General features: G+C 46.7%; 1 protein-coding gene across 1 annotated transcript; it reads right to left on the minus strand.

Moving 5' to 3' along the window:
* Positions 1-130: 130 nt before the first annotated feature.
* Positions 131-27,754, minus strand: CCDC63 (coiled-coil domain containing 63). Its single transcript, XM_061170144.1, has 10 exons — positions 27,585-27,754; positions 24,495-24,684; positions 17,895-18,014; positions 17,300-17,481; positions 16,158-16,339; positions 12,335-12,555; positions 9,649-9,723; positions 5,778-5,970; positions 2,647-2,850; positions 131-276 (listed from the first exon to the last, which is right to left on the minus strand). The coding sequence occupies exons 1-10, from the start codon at positions 27,641-27,643 to the stop codon at positions 131-133; spliced, it is 1,572 nt and encodes a 523-aa protein (XP_061026127.1). The 5' UTR covers positions 27,644-27,754.
* Between the last annotated feature and the right edge of the window lie 228 nt (positions 27,755-27,982).

Raw genomic sequence — 27,982 nt, forward strand, 5'->3', positions numbered from 1 at the left:
TGCTCCTCTACCCCATCCTGGGGTGGCTCCAGCACCCCAGTCTCTTAGTAATGAGTGTGAAGAGGCACCGGGGTTACGAAACAAAACATTTACTCTCTCTGGTTATGGTACAAACATGGCCATGTCCACCTCAGACCGTTAACTTCTTCTTGGGCCTCAGATCGTCCCCATTTTCAGGCACGCTCTCCATGCGTAAATCCCTGTTTCTAGACTCTCTTGCGGTGCAATGGCTGAGCACCATTTGCCGAAGGCTGCTGTGGTCCAGGGGTTGGTCCACTGTGCCAAAGATGGGACTCGTGTGAGGAGTTTGGAAATCAAACCCAGCACAGCAGGGGGTGGGCTTCCTTCCCAGGGACAGTGTCTCTCTGCCCCGTTCAAGGATGTCCAAGCCTGGTTTGGTGTCCCTCCATAGTGCTGGGGGTTGGAGTGTAAAAATTCTCAAAGTCCAGGGAGGGGGAGGACAGGCAGAGCGGTACTGCTCAGGGATGGCCAGACAATAACTGCTTTTTTCTCCAAGATGAGGATGTAAAGATGAGCTTGGTTTAGTATCAAGGAGATAGGGTCACCATGTACAGTTGCTCAGGATGTAGATTGCACAAAGACACCTGTTTCTACAGGGCTGAAATCCAGCCCCCCACTTGATTGCCAAGCCATGTCTACCCACCAGGGGCTCCTTTTCCTAATTAATCTGCCCAGAGGGGGGTGCCTCTTCTAATTCACACATACAAGCCATAGAGGCTAGTGGGCTAAGAGAACCTAATGTTTATCAACATTGCCTTGAACAGAAATGAAGACCTCATCTGTACATCCGTGACCTTGTGAGGGCAGCGTTCTCAGCAGCTGTGCCCTGCCACCCTCCTCCTTTAAGAACTCAAAGGGTCAAGGGAAACTGTGCTAAGGTGGCTAACATCAGGCCCAGTTTTCACTCCTGCTAAGTCTCAGGTGCCTTGAATAAATCAAACAGGAGGTGTGTGTACGCCTGTGCATCTGTGCACACGCGCGTGTTGGCCGTCCCCTCCCTCCATCCTTGGCACACCTGCGCACTTGAAACGTTGCTCACAGAAGAGGGGCAGCTTTTAAAAAAACCAATTTTTTTCCTCTGATTACTCAAGTCATGCAAGGTCATTGTAAAAGAAAATCCTAAGCAATACAGAATTAACTTAGAAATGCAAAGTTCTCTGCAAACCACCACCCAGAAATACCCACTGTAAGTCAGCAGTACACAACCTCTTCGTTTTTATATGTATCATCAAGATAACTTCCTCCTTCCCTTCCTCCTCCTCCTCCTCCTTCCTTCTCTCTCTCTCCCCCCTCTCTATTATAAATCAGGTTGTGAAGGGCTGTCCTGTGCACTGCACGATTTTTAGCAGCATCCCTGGCCACTAGATGCCATATATACATGTCAGTTCATGTCGGCCCACTGCATTCTTTTTAGTGGCTGCATAGTATTCCGTGGCATGCATGGGTGAACTATAACTTATTTAACCCATCTCTAACGGGTGAGCATTTCAGTCATTTCCAGTTCAGTCACCCTCCTACTTCCATCTTTAACCCTTGAATAAGTTTTTCTTTGAAGGGCCAATCCCCACAAGCGAGATTACAGGCTCAACGTGTGTATCTGAAACCGTGGGTAATCATTAGTCAACCCCATTTCACCTGTAACCTGCCTTCACTAAGCAAGGTCGTTTTAATTATTGCTACAAAAGACTTGCGTGTCCTCCAAGCAGCATGTAGCCTAAACAATGTGTTTGCCTGAGTTGTTTTCCAGGAGCTTGGATTCAGCTATGTCTAGTTCCAGGTGAGCTGGTTAACACTGGAAGGAACCACCAGTCCTTCAACTGGGCACGTGCGAGTGTCACTGGATGACCTCTTGAACGTGCAGAGGCCCATAGCTTAGTTACACCGGCACAGAAGCCCGATTACCGCACCGTTTTCCAATTGCCTTTCCTCACACACCCCACGCCTCGGACCACCCTGCTTCTTTATTCTTTATCCCATAAATACCCGAGCCCCTTGCTTTCGCGGAGGCGGATTTTGGAGATTTGTTCTCCCACCTCATCTCCTCGCTTCGCTGCCTTGTGAATAACCTCCCTCTCAGCTGCAACCCTCCACGTCTCAGCGTTTGGCTTGCTGCGTATTGCAAAAACCGAACTTGGCTCAGTAACATAACCATTTCTCAGGCTTCCCGAACGCGTTGCCAAACTGCCCTCCAAAAACCATGTGGGGCCAATTATATCCCCACCTTCGGAGAGAAGGGCAGACCCCCACGAGAGGGAGTATCATGAGCTTCTGCCTCCAAAAGCAAAGAAGATCAATGCGCAGGCGCCCGCAGGGCCACAGTTCAGCTCTGGCGTGAACCGTCTCGGGCGCTTCAACCAGGGGGTTGGGGGACGTGGATGGGGCTGCGGAAAGGAGGTCACAGATGGAGGAGCGAGTCTCAAGAGCATAGGGTGAGGGTGGGAGCCGGGATCAGGGAATCTCCTGTGCCCATAACTTGACAACCTGGGAATTTTGCACATTTTAAGGTTCATGAAATGGTCACAAAGTTGTTGCAATTTTTTAAAAGTACCCGGGATAACTAAACTTCAGAATCTGTGGCTGAGTCATTGCGCGGTAGAAAGAGAAGTCCGGGAAGAAAGAACTCACCTTCATCCAACCTGTCGCTAAAGGGGTCAGCCCCGAGCACTGGGGGTATGACCTTGATGGGTTCTGCAGGCTTGAGGAAGGCAGAGCCGCCCCAGAAGGGGTTGATGAAGGGTGGCGGGACGTCCGTCTCTGCCACTTCCATTTCCATGATCCGCTTGTAGGATTCTAACAGCAGCAGGTCGTTGGTCTTCTTTTCAATGATGGCTGGAAAAAAATAAGCAGAACCAAGAGGGCTGCCGGGAGACCGGAGTCCCGGGGGGGAGCTAGAGGTTGCGCCCCCTGCTGGAGATGAATGGTAGCAACAGGAAGTGGAGCAGGTCATGAGCTCCTATAAGGACAAGGCTTTCTCTTGGGTTACATCACACGTTCCCTAGAGGGCACAATTTGGTTCTTGAGAAGAAAAAGTAATCTGACTCTTTAATATATAAAGTACAGATATACATACAAGATGTAAACAGTTATATGGTGTATGAACTGTATTAAAATTCCACGAGGCAGAGCAGTTGGGAAAAGAATGTCTAAAAAGGCTCCTTAGGGCTTCCCTGGTGGCACGGTGGTTGAGAATCCTCCTGCCAAGGCAGGGGACATGGGTTCGAGCCCTGGTCCGGGAAGATCCCACATGCTACAGAGCAACTAAGTCCGTACGCCACAACTACTGAGCCTGAACTCTAGAGCCCACGAGCCACAACTACTGAGCCCACGTGCCACAACTACTGACACCCACGCACCTAGAGCCAGTGCTCCGCAACAAGAGAAGCCACAGCAATGAGAAGCCCGCGCACTACAACAAAGAGTAGCTCCTGTTCTCCGCAATTAGAGAAAGCCCGCGTGCAGCAACAAAGACCCAACACAGCCAAAAATAAATAAATAAATTTATTTAAACAAATTTTTTTTAATTAAATAAAAAAATAAGAAGGCTCCTTAGGGGACAATAATGAAAAGAAGATTGAGGAACACTGGATTACACTAAAAATTGGGAGCCCTGGGCAAGCTCTGCCTTAAACTATGGATTTTTTCCTCAGTGCTGTCTCTGAGTTTGAGGGAGCTGCCCTTCCCACAGTGTTTCATAGCCTCATGGAGTCACCAGAATAATTCATTCATTCATTTATTCATTCATTCCACAAATTATTACTGGATACCTATCATGCCAGGCATGGTGCTACAATGCATGGAAGAAAAACAAAATGACGATAAACAATAACAGAGATGCAGTCCCTGTCCTGATGAAGCTCATAAGCTTCAGTGTGAATGGGGGGACGGAGAGAAAGGCAAGTTCAGCAAATAAATACACGTATCCCTCACTATCCAGATGCCTATTATCTGAATTCAGTAACTACTGGATCTGGATAATTTTTTTTGAAAAAAACTCACACAACCCATACCGTTTCTATTCTCTCTGAAAATCAGGAACCAAAAAGATTTGCATCTGAACCTTGCTATTGGATCTCAAGAACCTCATAGATTCAGATAATGAGAATTACCTGTACATAGAGACAAACTGGGCGAGTATTAAATAATAGGACTGCTATAAGAGTGAATAATAGTGGGTGGGGGAGGAGCAGCTTCATATGGGGCAGCAGAGGGAGGCCTTGCTGGAGGGAGGGCATTTAAACTGAGATTTGAGAATGAGGAGGAACTGGGCATGGGATGAGTATCCCAGGAATAGCCCATGCAAAGGCCCTGTGGCGGGGATGAGTTGGGGGAGGGATTTGAAAATACAGAGAGGAGAGCACTGTGGCTGGATGTGGTGAGAAAGGAGGGAGAGCAGGACAAGAGATGATGAAAAATGTAAGCAGGGGCCAGGCTATAAAGAACCTGATAGGCTGTGGGTAAGAAAGAGTTAACGCAGCAAAGCCTGACTGCTCTTAGAAAGGGCTGCTTACCAGATAGGCCCTTGGATAGCATCAGGGAACTTGAATTTCAGGAAGGTCCCCACTACCATTAACTGTTAAAAGAGTGGCTCATCATGCCTAAACTGTGGTATAAAAAATGTGATTTATGCTGAATACTCACTATTCTTTCTGGGAGTCTGGAATTTGGGTATGTGTCATGCTGGAGGTGCCTATATGATGAGCCCCCAATCCAAACCCTGGGCAATGAGTATCCAATGAGCTTCTCTGGTTGACAACATTTCACTTGTGTTGTCACAACCCATTGCTGGAGGAATTAAGCTCATTCTGTGTGAACCCACTGGAAGAGGACCCTTGGAAGCTTGCTCCTGGTTTCCTCCAGACTTCACCCCAACCCCCTTTTCCCTTTGCTGATTTTGCTTTGTATCCTTTTGCTATAATAAATCAGAGCCATGAATATGACTATATGCTGAATCCAGGAGCCCTCCTAGTGAATCACCGAAACTGGCGGGAGGGAACTGTCTTGGGAACCTCTCAAAAACAGGTTGTATTAAGAACCTTAGATTTTATTCTAAGAGTAGTGGAAGCCATTCATTCTAAATTGTCATGATCTCTGTAGGTGCATCCTCCCTCTCTATCCTGAGTTCAAGGCCTATGCCTAGAAATGTGTGTTATAGTTAATAGGCATTTGCTACATGCCAGACACTGCTCTGAGCACTTTATTTCTTCCTTTCCAATCTAAATGCCTTTCATTTCTTTTTATCGCCTTATTTCCTTATCGAGGACCACCAACACAATATTGAATAGGAGTTGCGAGAGCAAACATCTTTGCCTTGTTCCTGATCTTAGAAGAAAAACATTCAGTTTTTTCACCATTAAGTATGAGGTCAGCTGTAGGTGTTCTTGTAGATGCCCTTTATCAGGTAAGAAAGTTTCCTCCTAGTTCTAGTTTGTTGAGAGTTTTTATCATGAATGGATGTTGAATTATGTCAAATACTTCCTTCTGCATCTATTGAGATGATCATGTACTATTTCTCTAAGAACTACTCATTTATTTAATCCTCCCAATATTTTTTTGGATGAAAAAACTAAAGCACAGAGAGGTTCAGAAAGTTGCCCAAAGTCACACAGCTAGTAAGAGTAGAACCAAGATTTGAACACAACCAAGCTGGCTTTAGTGCCCACATGCTTCACCACCAGGCTCACTACCTCCAAAAGAACAAGTCCTTGGGCCTGGTCATAGAAATCTCTGGAAATGGTTGCTACCCCAGCTCGACTCACCAAAGTACTGTGGGAGGTTGGTGTCGGTGATTTTCCCTGTCTCCCCTAACTGTACCAGGATCTTGGTGGCATCACAATTTATCTTCTTAAACAGATTCTCAACCGAGTTCTTGAGATACTCCAAGGTCTTGTTGATCTCCTTGTAGTTGTTCTCATACATATCTGCCTCCTCCGTGGTCTTCTTTAGTTTCTCCTGTGGCAGACCCCAATTCCCATCCAGGTCAGCCAGGTGACCACCCTGGGCTCAGCCCTCACATGAGAACTTTCGCTGGGGATGAGGATTTAGGACCCTCTGGAGCCAGGATCTCCAAAGTGCAGGTTTGCAAACCTCTAAAGGGGTGCAAGATCAATTTAATGGGCCTCAATCCACAATTTTTTTAAAAAATGAAATAAAATGATCAGAAAAGAAAGGAAGAGAAAATACTAACATGCATTGCAGGTAGTGAGGGTACATATTGTTTAATGTAAGTTTTGTTTACTTACATATGTGTATCTGTGTCTTCATGTGTACTGGATTACAGTATTTTTTAAAAGCTGGTGACTCATTTTTTAAAAATGGCCCACAGGAAGAAATATATTTTACATTGCAGCCCAATACTTATATACTTGTGTGTATTTTTATATATTTATCTAATCAAATGAAATTATAGATTCACAGATCATATTCTTATTGTGTGTTCTAATGTTTTCCATTCTGTTCTGTTCTATTCCATCTTGTTATTTTTAAATGCTGGTTGCAATCCAACAAACCAATTTCACCACTCAGTTTAAATCACATTAGAGCACAGTGGTTCTCAAAGTGGGCTCCCAGGACAAGCAACATCAGTCTCACCAGGGAACTTGTTAGAAATGCAGATTCCTGGGATCCAGTCCAGACCGACTGAATCAGAGGCTCTGGGGGTGGGCCTGGCAATCTGTATTTAATGCAGGTGATCCTGATGCATGATAAAATTTGAGAACCTCTGTGAGTCCACTGGATCACAATTTTGGCTTCATATTGGTATCACCTGGGAGTGTTAAAACATTTGCTGCCCAAACTCCAGCCTCAGAGATTTAGACATCTTGGTCTGGGATGCAGCCTGGGCATCAGGAATTTTAAAGCCTCCGAGGTGATTCTGACTTGCAGCCCAGACTGAGAATCGCTGCTCTGGGATGAGTGCTTCAGTGGCTTCCTGCCTCTCCCTCTGAGTTCTCAGCTTGCAAAGGTGAACTGGGCCCTGGAAGGACCAGCCTTGTTCCCACCAGCTCCATACGGACCATTCCAAATAAGGATCCCAAAGGGCCCTATCCACACCCCCATTTCCCAGGTGAGGAAACTGAGGCTCTAAGGAATACAGCCAGGAGAGGGAAGCCATGGTTTGAACTGTCTCTCAACCACCACACCAGGCAGCTTCCTCTGTCCCAAACAATGGAATATTCAGTTCCCAGGGCTGCATTTCCTCATATGACAGCAAGAGCCCCCCCCTCATTCTAAAGGTGCATTAAAAGATCACGTGGTTGAGAATTCCCTGGCGGTCCAGTGGTTAGGACTCTGTGCTTCCACTGCAGAGGGCATGAGTTCGATCCCTGGTCACGGAACTAAGATCCTACAAGCTGCGCGGCATGGCCAAAAAAAAACAGATCACATGATTAAAAACATTTCTTAAAGCCTGATGTGACAGTGATAACACATGTCCAGCACCTCAAATGTTCCAGGCACATTACACACATCATCTTAACTTATCCTCACAACTGCCCCAGTTTTCAGATGAGGAATATTGAGGTCAGAGAAGAAAAGTGAACTTGTGTTTAGCTCCTCTGTATTGAGTTGTCTAATACCTGACCATGGGCACAACTCTTTTATTTGGACAATTATTTGGTAACAAGATGATGGTGATTTGAGGTTTTATTGACTTACAGGATAAACAACAGCAATAATGATAGCTATGTTTATAGCTCTCTGCCCTGCAGTGTGCCAAGCATGTACATGCAGGATTTTATTCAATCTTCACGACCCTACAAAGTGAGTACAATTTTTATCCCCATTTTACAGGTGAGACAACGGAGCCTCAGAGAGGTTAAGTCACTTTCTCAAAGTCACACAGCCAGGAAGCGTCTCTTCTGGGAGTCATACCCAAGCGTTTGTTCCCAGGGCCTGGTTGCTTAACTCCTATGCAAAACCCTCCCATTAAAGGACTGGTCCCACCACTTCTCCCAGAGGGGACGACGAAATGGAAGTTAAGTGGAAAGGTTCCAAGAGTAGAGGAGATGGAAGCGATCTTTAGCAGGGGGTTAAGAAAAGTGGGTTCTAAGTGAGCCCATTGCTATTAAGACAAATTCTCTTGCTTAGAGTATTTGCATTTGAAAAGAGGCTCCAGGAGTTCCTACTAAAGCCCAAGGAACAAAGAGCTGCTGGAGGACTTCAGGAAGAGGTGGGGGAGATGCTTGGGGTTGCCTGGTCAGCCTCCCCAAACTGTGTCCCCCTTTAGGCCTTCAAAACCCTGAGAGGCAGAACAGCACCAGTCCCAACCCCAAGGAAGCATTTGGACACTGGATGGCTCAGAGCCAAGGATGTGGGACCCCAAGCATGTGTCCAACTTGAGGAGGGTCTCCTTGAACTTGGGCCCTGCCTGCAAGTCTACATTCCCCATTCCTGAGTCCTGGGAGAGGTTGCTGAGCCTGAGAGGTGCTTTGCTGCCCTCCAGTGGCGCATGAGAGAATGGCATGGCCAACCCTTTCTGCCACCTGCGTGCCAAGAGTAGAAATAAGCCACAGAGAAAGGAAGGGAAATGACCAAGGAGTGTAGTTCCTGGGCCAGGAACTACTGGATTAGAACAGGGCTTTGCAGTCAAACTCTCTGGTTCATATCTTTGTCAGACATTTGCTATCCATTCTCCCCTTATACCTTAATAGCAAAATGCTGATTGTATTTGGGGTGGCAATGTTCCCGCTAAAAGTTATATCTCCAACCTTCCTTTGCAATAGGGATGGCCAGTGAGACATAGATACAGAAGTCACTGGCTGAGAATTCAGGGAAAAAACTTTTAAGCTGACTAATTCAATTAGTAAGGACTTTTTTCCCTTCCCTACTTTCTTTCTGCTTGGAATGTGTATGTGATGGCTGGGCCATTGGCAGCTATAACACAACTATGAGGTATCCTTGAGAATGTAAGCCACACACTAAAGATGGCAAAACTGAAAGGAGAAGCCTGGGTTACTGATGACATCATGACCAGCCCTGAAGTGTTTATCCCCAGATTCATGTTTTAACAAAGTAAATAAACTTCTATTGCTTAGGCCACTGTTATTTTGGGTCCCTATTATTAGCAGCTGAATGCAATGCAAAGCTCATGCAGTATCCCAGCTCCATGAGGTTGGCGATTACTTCCCTGAACCTCAGTTTCCTCATCTGTAAAATAGATCATATCACCTACCTCATAGAGCTGTTGTGAGGATTAAATGAGATAATGCAAGCAAAGCACTTAGCCCAGTGCCTAGTATGTAGTAATGGCTCAGGAAATGTTTACTATTTACTATTATTGATTGAGAACAGGCCACAGCCAGGACAAGGGGGAGAGAGAAGAAAAGACTGAGGCAGAGATCTGTCTGGAATTTACCAGCCTGGGATGAAATTATAGGCACAAGGGCCTGGGATAGGCTCCCTGAAGTGGGAGAGTCTTTAAAATGGACAAAGAGGGCCTTAGGGACAAAATTCTGCAGCAACATCCGTAGCAGAGGCTGCCTGTAACAAAAGGTCGGGACATGTCAAGACATGACCCAGGCCAGTAGATAGTCACGGGGCAGACATCTTCCTCCTCCTGAGAACCAACTGACAGGTCACCTGACAGACAATGGAGACTCCTGCATCCCTCCCTCCCCACCCTGGCCTTACCTCCAGCTGTCTCAGGATGGAGCGGTTGTCCTCATGGGATGATTTCTGCTGGGATTGCAAGCGGATAACCTCATTCTGCTCAGGAGAGAACCAGACCATAAGGAAAAGCAAGTGCTCCCCTCCCCAACACACCTAAAAATAAGCCAATGCCTCGAGGCGTTGGTGAGGATTTAAATTATCCATTTCAAGTAGCCCCAGAACCTCTGGACCCCTCTTATGTCCATGGAGGTTCTTTCTGATGTTTCTGAATTAAAAGGAGGATGTAGGCATGAGCAGGTGGGTGGTTCATCCTTTCTGGAGAATTGTGTATAATCAGTACGATTTGCTGCAATGGTGGCAATGTTCTATCTGTGCCATCCAGCACTGCAGCCACTAGCCACGCATGGGCACAGAGCACTTGCAATGTGGCTAGTCCCACTGAGGAACTCATTTTTTAATTTAATTTAAATTGATTTAAACTTAAATCGCCCCATGTGGCTGATGGTTATGGTAATGGACGGGCAGCTCCAGAGCAGGGGTTCTCAAACTCTAGCATGAATCAGAATCACCTGGGGGTTTGTGAAAACACAGCTATCTGGACCCCACACCAGAGGTTCTGATTCAGTATGTCTGCGTGAGGCCCACGAATGTGCATTTCTCGCAAGTTCCCAGGAGATGCTGCTGCTGCTGGTCCAGGGACTAGATTTGAGAACCCCTGGGCTAGAACAGTGTGTCCAAATGTAAAAGGCACGCACCTTTTGATGGGGCAATACCATCTCTAGGAGTCTGTCCCATGGAAACAATAGGACATGTGGGCAAGGTGGCCACTCAAGGCTGTCCCTTGTGCTATTATCTGTAATCTCTGTTAGGGACAACCTTCATGTCTACCGGTTGGGGATTGGTTAAGTAAACGATGATACATTTACATCATGGGGGGGAAAGGGTCTCAAATTAAAATATGGTTTAGGGCTTCCCTGGTGGCGCAGTAGCTGCCAATGCAGGGGACACGGGTTTGAGCCCTGGTCCCGGAAGATCCCACATGCCGCGGAGCAGCTAGGCCCGTGCGCTGAAAGTGCTGAGCCTGTGCTCTGGAGCCCGCGAGCCAAAACTACTGAGCCCATGTGCCACAACTACTGAAGCCCATGCGGCTAGAGCCCGTGCTCTGCAACAAGAGAAGCCACCGCAATGAGAAGCCCGCGCACCACAACGAAGACCCAATGCAGCCAAAAATAAATTAATTAATAAATTTTTTTAAATATATGGTTTAAATGCAGATTCCTGGCTTATTCTCAGAGAATCTAGGTTTGTAGGTATGGGATAGGGCCTGGGGAATCTGTTCTTTTAAGAAGCATTTTGTGATACTACCACAGAGCATCTAGGGTCTCCAGAAGCCACTAAAAAGCACATAGAAGATGTTGGGCAGTATCTATGATGAATTGTTGAAGAAAAAAGTTTATTAAACAGCATGAACTATCTAGTATACACCCAGTACTACAAATGGGCATCTAGGGGGGTGTGTGTGGGTATGTGTGTGTGCGTGCGTGCGGACACGTGCTTAAGTGCACACTGCCCTCATAAAGCAATGTCACCAAAATATTTATTGGCAGTATCTCTGAGTGGTGATATTTTGGGGACCTGTACTTTTTCCTTATATTTTTCTGAATTACATTTTCCCACAGGTATATCTACTTGCACATGGCCCCACATTCAGGAAACAGTGACATTGCAAAAGGAAGGGCTCCCCTCAGTCCCCACTGAGCACAGGGACCTCAGAGGAAAGAGTAATGAATTCCCAGAGGAGGTGACATCTGTCAGGACTAATGAGCGGTATTGCATCAGAAGAAAAGTGGGAGGGGCGGGGAATAGCATGAGGAAAGCCTCAGAGGAGGGAAATGCAGGGGGAAGCTGGGACTGGCAGCCGATGAGAGTGCCTTGGGGGTCGTGATGGGAGCTGAGCATGCAGGGGCAGGTTGAAGCCAAATTTTGAAGGGACTGGAGTGTCACGCTAAGGAGTTTAGACTCTCTCCTGTGCAGACAGTTCCAAAGGCTGGTTATGTGTGTTCTGCGGAGTAAGTAGCCCAGGGAGCCAATTAAGTTTGGGAAATTATGGATTCAACAAGGTAAATAGCTTCTTTACTGTAGGATTTGTCAGAGCCTTTATTATGCTCATATACATCAACTCTCTCCAAGATCAGTTTACCATCTCTCCTCAATTCTGTGAAGCTGTTGATTAACAGGGGTCAGCCAGCTTTTAAGGCAAAGGGCCAGATTGTCGATATTTTGGGCTTTGCAGCCCACATATGGTCTGTCTTGCATATTTTGTTTCCTCACAACCCTTTAAAAATGTGAAACCATTCTTAGCTCATGGACTGTACAAAAACAGGCCAAAGGGCATATCTGGCTGTGGCTATAGTTTACTGAACTCTGGATTATAAGACATACCATGGATTTTAAATGTCACTTATTGGGGGTGAGGGGACATGAACACATTAAGTGTATGTATCAACTGGAAGACAAATACTAATCTCAGGAAGGTTAAAATGTAGGGGGGAGAACACTGGGGGAATATAGTATTTCCTAAACTTTTTTGACTTGAAGCCCTTTTTTCTGCAGAGTATCTCAAGGAGTGTTCCAAGGAACCCGCTTTGGGGAAGGCTGCTGTGGGAGCAGGCAGGCCCCTGGCCTGGGAAAGAAGAGGTGCCCTGACCTGGATTCTCTCAGTCTTCTTGTGCATCATCTCCATGTCATTGTTGAGCTCTGTGACATACGTGAACCGAGCAAAGTTCTTCTCCTCCTTGGCCAGAAACTCCTCGATGAGCTGATTCAGGTTGCCATTCTTTATCAGCTTCAGCAGCCGGAGGTGAGCCACCTCATAGCTCTCAAAACTCTCACCCTTGTTCTTCTTCCCATGCTTCTTTGCCTTGAGAGCTAGAAAAGGAAGAACTGGCAACCATGAGTCTGAAAGGGAAGCCGCTCAGAGTAGTGCCCAGTGGACGGATGTGCTCCATAGCATTATCATTGCGCCCTGGGGAGCGGGTTAGACTTTCCCATGAGATGGAGTGGGAGCTTCCCTCCTTAGTCACTTCACAAATATCTAATTGATCGTCTACTATGTTCCAGACACTGTGCTGGGCTCTGTAGCTACAAAATCACTGCCCCACAGAGCTTTTATTGGAGGAATCAGCCACAAAGAGAAAAGAAAAAGAGATAGCCAAGTAAACAGAAAAAGAAATCCAATAATTACCACTGTGGCCCAGGCAATGGAGGAGATGTAGTAGGTGCTGTGATGGGGGAGCTGCGTGGCCAGGGAAGGAGGTGACATGAGCCGGATGAAGGCCAGGGAAGCCCTGTTGGCAGAGGGCCTTAAGCAGGCTCAGAGCTTGGCAGATTCAAGGCATTAGAACCAAGAAAGTTCTCCAAGCCTTGCTCCCCAGCCTGATGCCTGCAATAGCCCCACCTCTCCTGAATCCAGTCTTGTCTCTCTGATTTGGCCTCCACATGGCGATCGGAAGGATCTTTCTAGATCTTCCTAGGCACATCTGGCCACGTGACCCCTTTTCATGTGTGGCTCCCTACTGTCCCTGGGATGAAGCTGAAGTTTCTCGGCATCGTTTAAGATCTGATCCCCTCTACCCCTCAGTGCCTGGTCACTATCAGACTCAGTCACAAGTCTGCCTAAATCCTCTGATAGCTTCCCACCACACTTAGAATCAGCATGAGCTCCCTGTGCAGCCTATAAGGGCCTGTGTGGTCTGGCTCCTCCTCACCCCTCCATTTTAATCTCCTACCACTCTCCTGTTGGCATCAACTCACTCCAGCCATACTGGCCTCCTCTCTGTTCTAGAAATATGCCTACCTCACTCCCACCTCAGGGCCTTTGCACCTGCAATTCCTTCTTCCTGGGATGTGCTTCTCCCAGGCTTCCATGTGGCTGGTTCCCTCCTATCATTCAAGTCTCTGCCCAAACGGCACCTCCTCCAAGAGGCCCACCCTGACCACCCTAGATAAAGCAGCCCCTGGTTACTCTCTGTCAATTACCCTGTTTTGTTTTCTTCATCATGCTCATGGGTTCCCGAGAGATCAGATTAACTTTTGCGTTTGCCAATTTGTCATCTCCCCTGACAGAAGGTCAGCTCCAGGAGGACAGGACCTCTGTCTTATTCCCCACCGTCTCCCAACACGTAGCCCAGTTCCTGGCACATGGTCAGTCCTGCAGGACTGGCCTCTGCCTGTTTCTCCAGCTTTGCGTCTACACTCCAGTTAACACGTTCCTGCCTCTGGGCCTTTGTCTCTGCCTGGATTCCTCACCCTTGCACAACTGGATTCTTTTCATCCTTTAGATCACAGTCTGAACAGCCCTTCCTTGGCCATCCTATCCAAGAGAGGTCTCCCTGTTACTTTTCTATCTCAATCCCTTGTTTTCTTCCTTCAAAGGTTCTATTACAACCTGAAGTGTTTGTATTTGTCTATTTGCTTGTTTTTTCTGTGCCTCCATATCTAGAACATAAGCTCCGTGACATCAAGGACTAACACTGTCTTGATCACTGCTCTGTCTCTGGTCCCCAACATGGTGCCTGTTTCAGGATAGGTGATCATTAAAATTTGTTGGAAGACCAGGAATGCAATGGTTGGATGGGTGAAGGAAGGAGTCAACTGATCATAAAGAACTTACCCCTGCAGTGTCACAGGAACAGGAGGAACCTGGAGGCTGGGAGACCCAGCAGAAGCTGCTAGAGGAGATGTGATGAGAAAGATGACAAGGCTGAGGTAGTGAGAAGAGGAAGGATGGATGCACAAGTCAACTGGAGTGGCAGTGAATGGGAGAACTCCTGTTGACTGCACAGTTCAGGTCTTGGATGCCTAGTGGAATCTTGAGGCTGCTCAGTGGATTAGGAGAGAGAAGAGGATAGTAGTAGGACCTCAGGCTTTGCGGGGCAGACACACTTGGGATGGGGTCCTGGATCTGTTACTTACATTGCAGAGGACCTTGGCTATATCCATGTATCCACTCTCAGCTGCAGTGCCCTCATATGTCAACTGGGGGTGTTAATAATAATGTCTGCCTCTTGGAGATGTTGTGAAGGCTAAATGGAAGCCATGCATGCCAAGCATGGAGAATGGAAGCTGGCATGAGCCAGTGGCTCAGTAAATGGATGGATGGGTGGATGGAGGATGGAAGGATGGATGGATAGAGGATGGAAGGATGGATGGATGGCTGGATGGAGGATAGAAGGATGGATGGATGGGTGGACGGAAGATGGATGGGTGGATGGATGGATGGATAGATGGAGGATGGAAGGATGGATGGATGGATGGATGGATGGACAGAAGGTCCAAAAGGTGGTTTTTGCAATGTTAGAGAGTGAGAGATGGGATTTCTCAGAAAAACACTTCCAGCCATACAGTTGCAAATAAGGCAGGAAGGGACAGAAGGGGCTGAAAGAAAAAAAAAGCAAATGCAGCTGCACAGGGGGCTCTCCCTTCAATCTGTTGAGGAGAGAGTTAACATAGCAGACCTGAGACTGCTCTCCTTAGAAAGGCCTGCTTGCAAGGTTGGCCCTTGGCCTTCATCTGGGAACTTAAATGGTGAACAGCTCCCTACACTGATATAAAACTTTCCTAGATGGTAAGTGTGGCTACTGAGCCCAGACTGTACGGACAGTGTGCTTTATGCCGAACACCTGCCTTCCTGCTGGGAAGCTGGAATTTTGGTATGTGCTGGGGAGAGGGTGCCTACTTGACCAGCCTCCAGTAAGAATCTTGGGCACCGAGTCTCTAATGAGCTCCCCAAGCAGACGACTCTTCACATGTGTTGTCACAATTAGATGCTGGAGGAATTAAGCATGCCCTGTGTGACTCCACTGGGAGAAGATCCTGGAAACTTGTGCCTGGTTTCCTCTGGACTTCGCCCCACGCACCTTTTCTCTTTGCTGATTTTTCTTTGTGTCCCTACGTCATAGCCATGTTTGCTGAGTCTTGTGAGTCCTCTTTGAGAATCACCCAGCCTGGGGGTGGTCTTGGGGACCTCTGACACACAAGCTCCTCCTCTAAACAATGGAAGGAGAGCCACAGGGTGAGGACGTATCCTACAGGTTAGGGGTGGCAGATAAAACCCAAGGCATCCAGTTAAATTTGAATCTCAGACAAACAATATATATTTGTTTCCTTTGGCCACACTGCACAGCATGCAGGATCTTAGTTCCCCAACCAGGGGTCGAACCCCTGCCCCCTGCAGTGGAAGCACAGAGTCTTAACCATGGGACCACCAGGGTAGTCCTGAGACAAATGATATATTTTTAACAGTATAAATATGTCCCAATTGTAGATAAACCACAAGTAATTTTTTAGTATAAGTATGTCTCAAATACTGCATGAGACGAAAATTTTATTCATTGTTTATGTGAAATTTAAATTTAACGGCATCTTGTACTTTTATTTGCTAAATTTGGCAAACCTACTACAAGGAGACCCAGGCACCTTCAGTTGAGAGAGAGAGAGAGAGAGAAAAGAGGACACCTGGAAAGCGTTACCTTCTTCCTTTTTGGACTGCTCCTCGAACTCAAGACGATCATGCAGCTTGATGAGTAGGAAGGATTTGAGCTTGGTTTCATGATCATAGAGACGCTCCAACTCTCCGATCTCCAGGTTGTACCGAGAGATGTCCTTCTGCTGGCGGTCCCTCATGGCAGCCATTCGAGCCATGGCTTCCAGCCTGGGCGAGGGGGGCACAACAGAGTCTGAGTGTCCGGAGGCGCCTTCCTTCTCCTCCCCTCTCCCTACCAGTCCAGACAGACTTCCTGCCTGGTCAACAACCATCACTCCTTTTAATCATGGAGGTTTCTGGGAGTAGAGGAACAACTTTCCTCACCTGAATGACAGCAGTTGACAGCTCTAGACCACCCTCAGGAAATGATTTTCTATCATCATCATCATCACCACCGTCATCATGATCATCATCACCATCAGCAACATCATCACCACCATCATGATCTTCACCACCATCACCACCACCACCACCATCAGCATCATCATCACCATCAGCAGTATCACCACCATCAGCATCATCACACATCACCATTATCACTATTACCGTCATCATCACCACTTGTCAAGTACTATGCCCAGCCACTCGCTTATATACACATATTTAATCCTCACTACCACCCGAAGAGGTCCTCCAACAATGTAGTAGAGATGGAGCCAGGGTTCAAACCCAGAGCTCTCTGACTCCAAAATCTGCACTCTTCACCACTAAACTGCATGCCTTTTGCCCCTCTAGGTGTGAAGCTGGGAGACAGCCCAGACTGAGAGGGACCCCTAGGACTAGAGGCAGGGACACCTGGGGGAGATGGTACAGCATAGGGGTTTGAATCTCAACTCCACCACATCTGCCATTTATCTGGATCTCAGGTAAGTATTTTGGCATCTCTAAACCTCCATTTTCTGGTCTGTAAAATGGGGATAATAACTCCTAGGGCTGTTGTGAAGGTTGAAATACTACCCAGAGCATCTAGCATCATGCTTGGCCTACACACAATCAGCACTCAGAGTTATTATGATGATGATTTCAGGTTCCTCAACACATAAGCACAGGGGGTAGAGGTGGCCCAGAGTAGGAAGCTCAGCAGGGGGCTGACACATCTTGGCCCCCAGGGTCTCTCCCCCAGCCCACCTCTGCTCATAAGCCTGCGCAGACTGCTCGATGGCCACATTCATTGTTTTCTTCTGCATCAACAAGCGCCGATGAATCTGCTCGTAGACGTTGTCATAAGCAGCCTTCTCATACCGTAGGTCCTCAATCTCTTTCCGGAGCTTCGCATTGGTGGTCAGCATCTTGTCAAAGTGTACAGTGACCTGCGAGGAGGGCTCTGCTTCAAAATAAGGCTCACTCCTGGGGCATGAGACAAGCTTCCAGAAGGCAGCCAGAGGGTTGAAGGGTCTTCCCCTCACCTCCCACCCCAGGCCCACAGAACAATGGTTGGAGTGCTGCCTGGCTTGTGTGCACACCATTGTTCACCTTCTCCCGACTCAACCAATGAGATGAGTAGGTTCTGCTAACGGCTTCACAGACATCATTCTTCCCTCTTAGCAAAGGGAGACAGAGTGGTTTGCAGAGTTTGTGTTTTTTTTGTTGTTTTTTGGTCACGTTGCAGCACGTGGGATCTTAGTTCCCCGACCAGGGATAGAATCCGTGCCCCCTGCAGTGGAAGCATGGAATCCTAACCACTGGACCACCAGGGAATTCCCCCAGAGAACACCTTACGTACGAGATGCAAACGGGTTTCCAAAACGTGGATCTGTTTTTGCAGTTTCTGGGGGTTATTGGCCTCCTGTATTTTTGAGAAGATCTGTCTTTGGTTTATAATTTTTTTTTCCATCTGAACGATCTGAAAAGAAAAAGAGAGAGAGAGAGAGAAAACCCAGCTCTGTTAACATCTGTATGGGTACAAATGGGACAGTTCACTAACTCAAGTGTGGTAAAACAAAAACTGCAATGTTCTTTCTTTTCCTATGAATGGAATTTTAATTCTCTCTTGGGTGTGTGCTCACTCAACTTAACCTTAGCCAGTTTGGGGCAAAATGAGGCAACTTAGGGTTTTTACTCTCACCCGTGCATGTAAATTTCACTCACCTGTGGGCGAAAATTTCACCTGACCCTAAAGCCACGGTTTCCAGAAGAAATGGCATTATTCCCCCAAGAAGCCTTCTGTAACCTTTGTTTTTTGTTTTGTTTTGTTTTGTTTTTTGCTCTTGCAATGATGAGGATGCTAGTGGCACTTAATGGCAGGTCATGAGATGTCACATACCCTGCAACATGTAAGACAGCACCAAACATCCAAGAATTGTCCCCCATCCCTTTTGACTTTCCAGTGCCCCTCTGGATGTTAGGCAGGTGAAGAACCTCTCTATAATTTTCTGTACCTAGAATCAAACTGTCTTTTACATATACACACACAGTATTTTTCATTAGGTTTTAATAGACACTTAATTATCCAGGAATGTAGTCACTGTATAAATCAAGAGAATGTTCGTTGATTTGTTTGGAACTTTACCAAGAGTTGGCCGCCATTTTGGAAATCATGACACCAGCACAACCTGGATCATCATCTTTGAGTTGTGGATCCAACAAGCCCAAACCAGTCTGCAGTGTGGAATCTTCAGTGATTCTGCATATCAATAACACTGGCCTCTGACTACATCTTTTAGACCAGGAGTCTGCAAACTAAGGCCCTGGGCCAAATCTGCCCCACTGCCTGTTTTTTGTTTGTTTGTTTGTTTGTTTTAATATTTATTTATTTATTTTGGCTACACTGGGTCTTACTTGCGGCACGCAGGATCTTCATCGCGGCATGCAAGATCCTTCTTTTTTTTTTTTTTTTTTAGCTGCAGCATGTAGACTCCTAGGTGCGGCATGCATGCGGGATCTAGTTCCTCGACCAGGGATCGAACCTGGGCCCCCTGCATTGGGAGCGCAGAGTCTTACCCACTGGACCACCAGGGAAGCCCCCCACTGCCTGTTTTCATAAATAAAGTTTTATTGGCACACAGCCATGCCCATTCTTTGCATTGTCTATGGCTGCTTTCATACTATGAAGGCAGAGTGGAGTAGTGTGGCCCACAAAGCCAAAATATTTACTATCAGGGCCTCTGCGGAGCAATTTGCTGGCCCCGGTCTCGATAAGTCAGGCCAAAACATGCATGTATCGAAATACATATAATTTTAGTATAAGTAGCTTTCCTTTATTTTTCCTTTGTATTATAGTTATGGCATCATATTGATTTAAAAGAAGAAGGATAAAGGATTACATCACCTATGAATTTCACTTCAGGATTGTAAAGGAGGTATTACCAAATATTTGCTGTTAAAAAGGGGCATTGGCAGTTGAGTGACTCATAATTTCAAGTGTCAACAACTAAAAATGATTACGTTCAATTAGGTTCAGGTCTTGTTAAAAACATGTTTTCCTTGGGAATTCCCTGGTTGTCCAACGGTTAGGACTCCTCGCTTTCACTGCTGAGGGCCTGGGTTCAATCCCTGGTGGAGGAACTAAGATCCCACAAGCCGTGCAGTGTGGCCAAAAAAGAAAAAATAAAATAAAAAGTGAAGCATTTTAAAAAACATATGCTTTCCTCAGAAGAATGTACTCTCTCTGCCTTTATGGGCACAGATCTCAGCAGCCTCCCTTCAGGGGCAGCAGCTTGTATCAATTAGGAACATATGCAACTACAAATTACAGAAAGCCCAACTAACAGTGGTTTAAACAAATTATGGTTTATCTTCTTCTCATAATACACTGCTGGCTTAAGTTCAGTAACTCAAGGAGGTAAAAACAAGATCTCTGTAATTCACCTGGCTTCTCCCTCAAAAGATGGCTGCCATTACACCAGCCTTCACACTTCACACTTATGTTCCAGGGAGGAAAGTAGAGGAAGCAATATGGATGAAAGGTACGACCTATATCTGGAAAGCAAAACTTTCCCAGACACCCCTAACAGATGTCCCCTTACATTTCATTGTCTACCTTTAGGTGCAAGGGAAGATGGGGAATGTAGCTTTTTAGCTGGGCACATGCTCACCCTGAATAAAGTCAGGAATCCGTTAGAGAGGAAAACATAAAGAATGGGTAAACAGCTGGCAGTGTCACCCACAACACTATGTAGTTACAGTTGCTTCAAGGAAATTCAGGCCCACTATTGCCAGATCTTCCAGTTTTTTAAAAGAGAAGCCAGATATCTGAATTTTTACATGAAATCGCCTGATTTTTAACATGTTAGGCCAAAGCCTTCATGTTGTCAGGCTCAGCCTGTTCTGAAGGCCACTGGTCTACTCATACATTTAGGGTCATGGAAGAACCACAGAAAAGTGATGAAAGATGGTTTTTAGGCAGCAAGAGATGCTTAACAGAAGACAGAAGAATGTTCCAGAACCAGGAGGCTGGCAGAGGTGACAACAGCCAGAACTGTACTGTGGTGGACATGGTGGGTGGTTGACCCGTCATGGGTGTTCTGGGGAAGCATACCCGTCCCACCCCAGAAGACTGATCCAAGCCAAGCATGGTAACTCTAATCACTCTTCCTATGATTTATTTATTCAGGGATGGGCAAGACTAGACCAGTTGGAGCCTCTGGCTGTCTGGTAGGGAAGCATCTGGAAAAAGTTTCCTCATTCCTAAGAGAGTCATAGGAAGAAATGGTCTGTCTTCTCCTGAAGGTATGGTTCTTATGGAATTATGGATGTGGTGCCTGGAACTGCTGCTGCTGTCTTGCCCCCAAAGGACAAAGACAAATACCTTGATAACCTAATTGAGCTGCTCAATCAACCAACCCTGAAGCTTGCATTATCTTTATACTTCCTGTTATATGAGATAAAAACATTTTCTTATTGCCAGTAATCTACTTAGGGAAGGTGGGCTCTGCCCCCAGACCCAAGGGATAAATCATCATGGGTCTAAACTAGGTGTTGGGAAACTTTCTTAAAGGGCTAAATAGTAAATATTTTAGGTTTCAAGGACCAAGAGATTAGTATATAGGTACTCACATAACTTTAAAAAGTAAACATTTAAGATGTAAAAACCATTCTTTGCCGGAGGGCCATAAACAAACAGACCAGACTTGGTGCTTGCACTGTAATCTGCTGCCCCTGGTTTACCCCAAAGCAATTACAGAAATTCCATTTCCCTTTGCCCGTGATTGGCCAAGGAATGGGCATATACCCTAGCCCTGGCCAATCAGAGAAAATCTGCTGGAGGAATTTTGTAAAATATTCTCCCTCTCATAAGAAGAGAATATCATGTACGAAAACTTCCCATCCTTTCTTCATATTTTTGAATGCAATTATATGAGACATTATACTAGCTAAGCTTTGGCAGCCATCTTGTGACCATGAGGGGAAGGCTGGTCAAGAGAGTCATAGAGAAAAAGAAGAACCCATCATTGTAGAGCTGCTAAACCATCCCTGGGATGGTCTATTTCTAGTCAGACATCATATTAAGTGAGAAAAACAAACCTCTGTTCTCCCAGTTGCTTCCAGTCAGGAATTCTATTATCAATACTTGCAGCCCAACACATTCTCAAGCAAAAGATCAGGCATCAAGGGAACCATTGGGTCTCACACAAAACTGGTAAGGTATATGAATGCTGTTTATGATTGATATTAGCCAGGCTTTGGACGTTAGCTGGAACACACACACACACTCCTCCACAAACTCCCTCACAGCAAAAACAAATTACTTCATCAGTACTGACAAAGTCAGATTCAAGTCAAGTCAGGTTCCTATTCTACTCTGTTCTCCTCTCCTGTTCTATGCACAAGGCAGCATCCTCAACACAAACCCCCTCCAGCTCTCTTATGAAATAAAACAAATGACTTGTTTTGATATATGGGAGGGCAGCATCCTCCCCCATATATTAGGTGTGGCATCACATGTTCTGAAAGGATGCCTGCCCCAGCCTGAGTTGACCCCCAGAGTCCTAGGGCTCCACCTCCTTGCCAAAGGAAGCTGTGGCATCAGCTCTTGTGATTAAATTCAGAGCTGTATTCCCTTTGGCACCTTTATGTCAGACACTGCTTTTGTGATGCTGAAAGTAATTAGGCTTCAGCCCAATGGGAGACATTATCCAAGGCTGTGGCTGATGGGGAAATACGTTGCCTACGCTAGATGCTCAGCAGGAAGGCATCAGCTTATTAATTATTTTGTGAGGCTAAGCAGGGCCCAGTGATATCCTCACCTCCAGTGACCCCTTGAAAGGACAAAGCTCTGAGCATTGTGTGGTGGACACAGCAGGAGGGGATTCTGGGAGCTGCCCGCGCTGAGATGGAATTAGACCAAGAGGGTTTTTGTGTTGGGCAGTGAGTGCCGTACTCTTTGGAGGATTCCAAAACTAGGTTGCCTTTTCTAATGTTTCTGAGGATCCACAACCCCATTTTTCTTCTTCACTTTTATTGCCTCCTTTCTCATACATTCATATGTTTGTTCATTCATTCATTCACTCATTCATCAGTTTTATTAAGCCCCTGCTTGGTGCCAGACAACAGGGGTATGATGGTAACCAAGACAGAGTGGTCCCTGCCCTCAGGGAACCTACAATCTAGGACTGGAAACAAGCCAGGAAGCACGATGAGCCCTAGGAGAGGGGAGATAGACGGTAATTTGCACACACACAGTAGGGGCATGTAGCAGAGAAAGATGAGGGGACAACTATCTTGCAGAAACAGCATTTGAGCTAAGACGCAAAGGAATAATAAGACTCCCCCAAGCAGAGAGGACGGGGAACAGCACTCCAGGCAGAGGGAACAGCATGTGCAAAGGTCTGGAGGTGAGAGACAGCACTGTGGATCCATGAAGGCAGCCAGTGTGGATGGAGCACAGAGGAGAAGGAGGCAGGAGAGAAGGTGGAAGAGGCAGGAGGGGCTGAGGCAGCAGAGCCGGCAAATTACACCAGGGACTTGGGCCCTTATCACAGCAAGAGTCGGAAATTAGTGAAGAGTTTGAAGCAGAGGAAAGGTGTAATGAGATTTCCAGATTCATTCAGTCAGTAAATATTTATTGAGGACCTGCTAGGTGCTGGACACTGGGATAGGAACAGGGGGTACAGTAGGGAACAAAACAGACTCACGCAGGTGACAGGTTAGGGAGACATTAGACAACACCCATATTAAGGCATAATTACCACTGTGAAAGGTACTGTGAAGGAGGTGCCATGGGGTGACATGAAAGAGGATAAGGGGGTGTGCTGGGATCTTCTATTTGCCCCCCGAGATCCACTCTCCACCCTGCTCTGTGCCCCAGGAAGCTAACCGGGAAGGGTCCACAATGGCTCCCTTGTAGTTGGGGTCAGAGGTGAGAAGAAAGAGAGGTTGCGGTATTTACTCCAGGTTCCAGAATGCCCTACTCCTCCGAGTACCCTACAGAGTGTACTATTTGTTCCTGGCCAGGAAACTAATACCAGGGGGATATACTTTAAACCAGAGAGAGGGCATAGAGAAGGCCTCCCTGAGAAAGTCACCTTTATGCTGAGACATAAAGATAAGCAACTAGGGTAAGGCAGTGTGGGGAGCATGTGCAAAGGCCCTGAGGTGAGAAAAGGCTCAGCATTATTTGAAAGAAAAAAAAAGGTCTTTTGCAGCTGGAGTGTGAAGAGTTAAGGAAGGAATGACATGGGATGAGCCTAGAGGGGTAGGCAGGGTCTTTCAAAAGATAGTAAGGGTTTAACGCTGTACAGCAAATGTCTCTAGCTCTTTGCTTTCTGGATCCATGAGGGTTGCACTTCCTAGGCCCTTTTGTGAATGGGTAGAGTTGACTATTTTGGGTGTGGGTATGGGTATTTGGGGTATTTACGGGTTTGGTAGACTATCTTGAGCCAATGAGTCATGAGCAGAAGTGACACATGTTACTGGAGCATTCAACTGCCAGTGTGAGACCCTCAGGACTCACTTTTTTCTACCACAATACCTGGCAATGTTCAAGATGGGGGCTATCCCGTCAGCCTGGCCCCAGGATGAGAGGATATAAGAGCCCCTAGCCAATCCACGATAGACATAAACCATGAATGGGAAAGAAACCTTTGTTGTTTTAAACCACTGAGTTGGGGAGAGGGAATTTTGTCACTGCAGCATAACCTAACCTCTCCTGACTGATACAGTAAGGATTGGGGCATTTATTCTTACTGTAATGGGGAGGCACTGGAGACCACAGTGGGGAAATGGATCAATAGAGCTGAGAGATCAGGGATTACAATGGTGGTGGAGACAGTGACCACAGTCATGTTTAGAAAAGCCAACGGTGGGGGTATGGTGGGGTGTATACCTCCCGCACTCCTTCCTCTTGCTCGGTGTTCTGGTTAACCCTTTAAGAGAAAGACCACACCTTCTCATCCAGTTCAGCCAACAGCACTTTCATCGATTTAATCAGGGCCTCGTAGTCCTCCTTGGTTTGCAGCAGGAAACGCAGCTCCATGTAGTTTTTCTCATTCAGATCCAAGTTCCTGGACGACTTGATGAGATTCAAAAGCAGGGTGATCTCCTCCTGCTCCTCCTGCAGGGTCTTGATTTCCTTGCTGTTGGGAGAGCAGCATGTGATTAACCCTGAACCCCTGAGTTTGCCTGGATCAGACACTCCAGACCCCTTGGTCCTGAAAGGAGACTCAGAGGGGTACTTCCCACCCCAGCAAGTGGAAGAGACTCACCCAAGGTCTCCAACCCAGGTCCAGAACTCAGATGTCCTTTGACCCAGTTCACTGCAACTTCCACTGCTCCGCCCTTCTCTGAGCGGCATTTTTTTTTTCTCCTCAGAACAATTTGCAGCTGTGCCTGTCAAAACCCATTACCTAGACATGGTGAGAGCCCCCAAGTTCTCTTTTGCCAGCAGCTCACTGGCATCTGTCTGATTTTGCAGACTTTCTGTTCCGGCTTTACAGCCAATTATCTCTGGTAATAAGAGGCAAACCCATCAGGCAGGATCTTTCAATTGTGCATCAACACAGAGCTGCACAGGAACCTCTAACCCGCACCAACTTTTCTACTCGGGGGCTACTGATTTATGAAATTGGCTGACGTGAGTCTCCTCTTCCTCTGTCTACTCTGGAGAAGAGAGGGTGTCGGGGACGTGAGCAACCAGGGGTTTCTAAAAGAGAAAAGAAGACTCCGGCGACTGCACAGCAACTGAGCGACAGGAAATGGTACAGAGGCCGAGTTTCTGGCAAAGTCTGGGCAGCCTATTCCTGCTGCTCAGTGCGATTTGCAGACTAGCTGCCTCAACGCCCTTTGGAAGCTTGGAGAAATGCAGCAGCTCAGGTCTCAATCCAGGACCTACTGAATCAGAATCTGCTTTGTAACAAGATCCTCAAGTGAACTGTACGCACTTTAAAGTTTTGGAAGCGCCACTCTAGAACAGCAAAGAATGTTCAAGGGCGGGGTCTGCAAAGCTTTTCTATAAAGGGCCAAAGAGTAAATACTTTAGGTTTTGCAGGCCAGAGGGTCTCTATTGCAACTACTCAACAAAGCAATCATAGGCAACACAAAAATGAAGAGGCATGGCTGTGTGCCAATAAAACTTTATTTACAAAAACAGGCAGCCACTCAGACTTGGCCCATTGGCCACCGTTTGCTGACTGATGTTCTAAAGCAGCGCTGTCCAGTAGACCATTCTGCAGTGATGCAAACGTTCTCTAGCTGCGCTGTCCGACAGCAACCATCAGGCACGTGTGGCTATTGAGCACTTGAAACGTGGCTGGTACAACTGAAGAACTGAATTTCTAATTTTATTTATTTTAATTAATTGCAAATGTAAATAGCCACATGTTGCTAACGACCACTGGAGTGCACGCCCAGTTCTAGAGCATCTTGTCTTCTAAACCTGGCCCTTGGGACTTTTCTCCCCCTAAGCCCCTCTTGGGAGGGGTCTTTGCTAAGGTGCAGAGAAAAGAGAGAGAGAGAGCAGGATAGTAAGTCAGAGTTAGGCTTTCGGGGGTGTGGTGAGGTCGGAAAAGCAAAAGGAAGGTTTGTCTGTCTTTAGGCAGGGCTGGGACTGCAGTGAGGGGAGTGAGGTGCCCCAAAATTTAAGGAGGTCTTCATTTTCAGGGTGGTATAGGTGCAGGGTCTGCGCTGGGGAAAAGCACCTCCTTAAATATTACACCCTAAGCACCTCACTCACCTCACCCCAGTTCTCTTCCTATTTATGGGTGTTTATCTCCACTCTTCCACTCTCCTCCCCTTCAGTTCCACCATAGTGAAACCAGATAAATGGATCGGGGTAGAGTGAGATGCAGAAGGGTAAGTAAGATTCAAGAAAAACCGAAGCCACACCAAGAAGTAGGCATTTCCTGATGCCCACCAAGGGTAGGCTGTGAATCAGGGTCACCAGCACAGATGTGCAGGTTGTGGACTGCACAGCCCAAGGGAGCACCATCTGCTTGAAAACATATCATTGATTTGTTGATTTACTACACTTTTCTGAGAGACACTTTGTCTTGTTTTAACAAAATCCCTACAAAATGACAATGTTTCCGACAGATGGCAGTAAAGGGTCTTTGAGAAAGGGTGCCTTTTTCTAATTCACGTAGTGAGTAGTGATCCCATATGGACTTGCAGTGGCTCTGAGTGAACCAATCCATGGAAAATCTAAAGAACCCCTTTTCCCTATCCTCTGAACTTCACACATCATCTAACAGTAAAATTTTCTTTCTAACAATAGGCAGTTACTGCCTGTATAAACATTATGGATGTGTTTAAGGAATCACATTTCTTTGGACGGAATCTAAGAATGCTTGTTTAATGTTTGTTTATTCAACCTCAGGGAACACCTTTCTGTTGCCCAAAGAAACTATACACACCATCATTTCTAGGGCAACTCAATTTCAAATATTCAGACCTGCAGATCCCATGATGATGCACAAGCAGGAAATGTCCTCTGGGGTATCCACCGACTGGTGATTTCCCCTTCTCTGGGAACTCCCCACCTTCACTGCTAGAACCGCTGGGGATACCCATAGCTATTTTTTGTCCTATGACTCAACCACCCCCGGCCACAGCTGACTGGGCCAGAAGTAGACACCAGACCCAAGCTAAGCCAATCAGATTCTCCCTCTCCTGGGAATTTTGGGATTGGAATTGACTAAGGACAGTCTCTCTGTGTGGCCTTTGGTCGCTCAAGAATTGGAGGCAGCCATCTCCCACCAGCCACGGCTGAGATTCAGAGAGGAAAGAACAAAACCCATATGTTGAAAGAAACAGGAACCAGAATCGCTTTCTTGTTTGGGTCCTTCCCTGAGACATGGGTGCCCTGCTCCCCTTGGAGTCCCTGAGACACCCTAAACTCTGAGAATAAATCTCCTCTCCCCACTGAAGCTATCCCAAGTGGGTCCCTGCCCCAGAGGCCCCATCAGAAGGCAAGCCCCATGAAACCAAACCCAAAATTTTCCCCAAGTTCACTCAGTACAGAACTCTGAGCATCACTTACTGCTGGTTTGTGATCTTCTGCTGGGAGCAGAAGTTAAAGGACTTCCGACTGCCCACCATCTTCTGGAATTGCTGCCTCAGCTTCCGAAGCTCTGCCTCGGCCAGCTGCTCTTTGGTCTTCTCCGAAGGTTTCTGGGAATTTTCAGGGTCTTTTCTTCTGTGCTTCTTCTGAGTGAGACAGGGTGAGTGTTAAGCAACAGGTTGGGTGACTAGAAAAGCCCACATTTCAGCTTAAGGATGGAGGGCAAGAAGAGTGCTTGGGGCAGGGCTGGAGTAGGAAGACCATCCTTGGGTGATGTCAACTGCTTAGGTGTTACATGGAAAACCCACCCTGGGTTGCCTGGGTGGAGAGGAAGCTGCCCTCATTATTGTATACTGAAGAGGTGGCCTTGCTGTGTG

Source organism: Eubalaena glacialis, chromosome 15, assembly GCF_028564815.1.
Source record: "Eubalaena glacialis isolate mEubGla1 chromosome 15, mEubGla1.1.hap2.+ XY, whole genome shotgun sequence".
NCBI lineage: Eukaryota > Metazoa > Chordata > Mammalia > Artiodactyla > Balaenidae > Eubalaena > Eubalaena glacialis.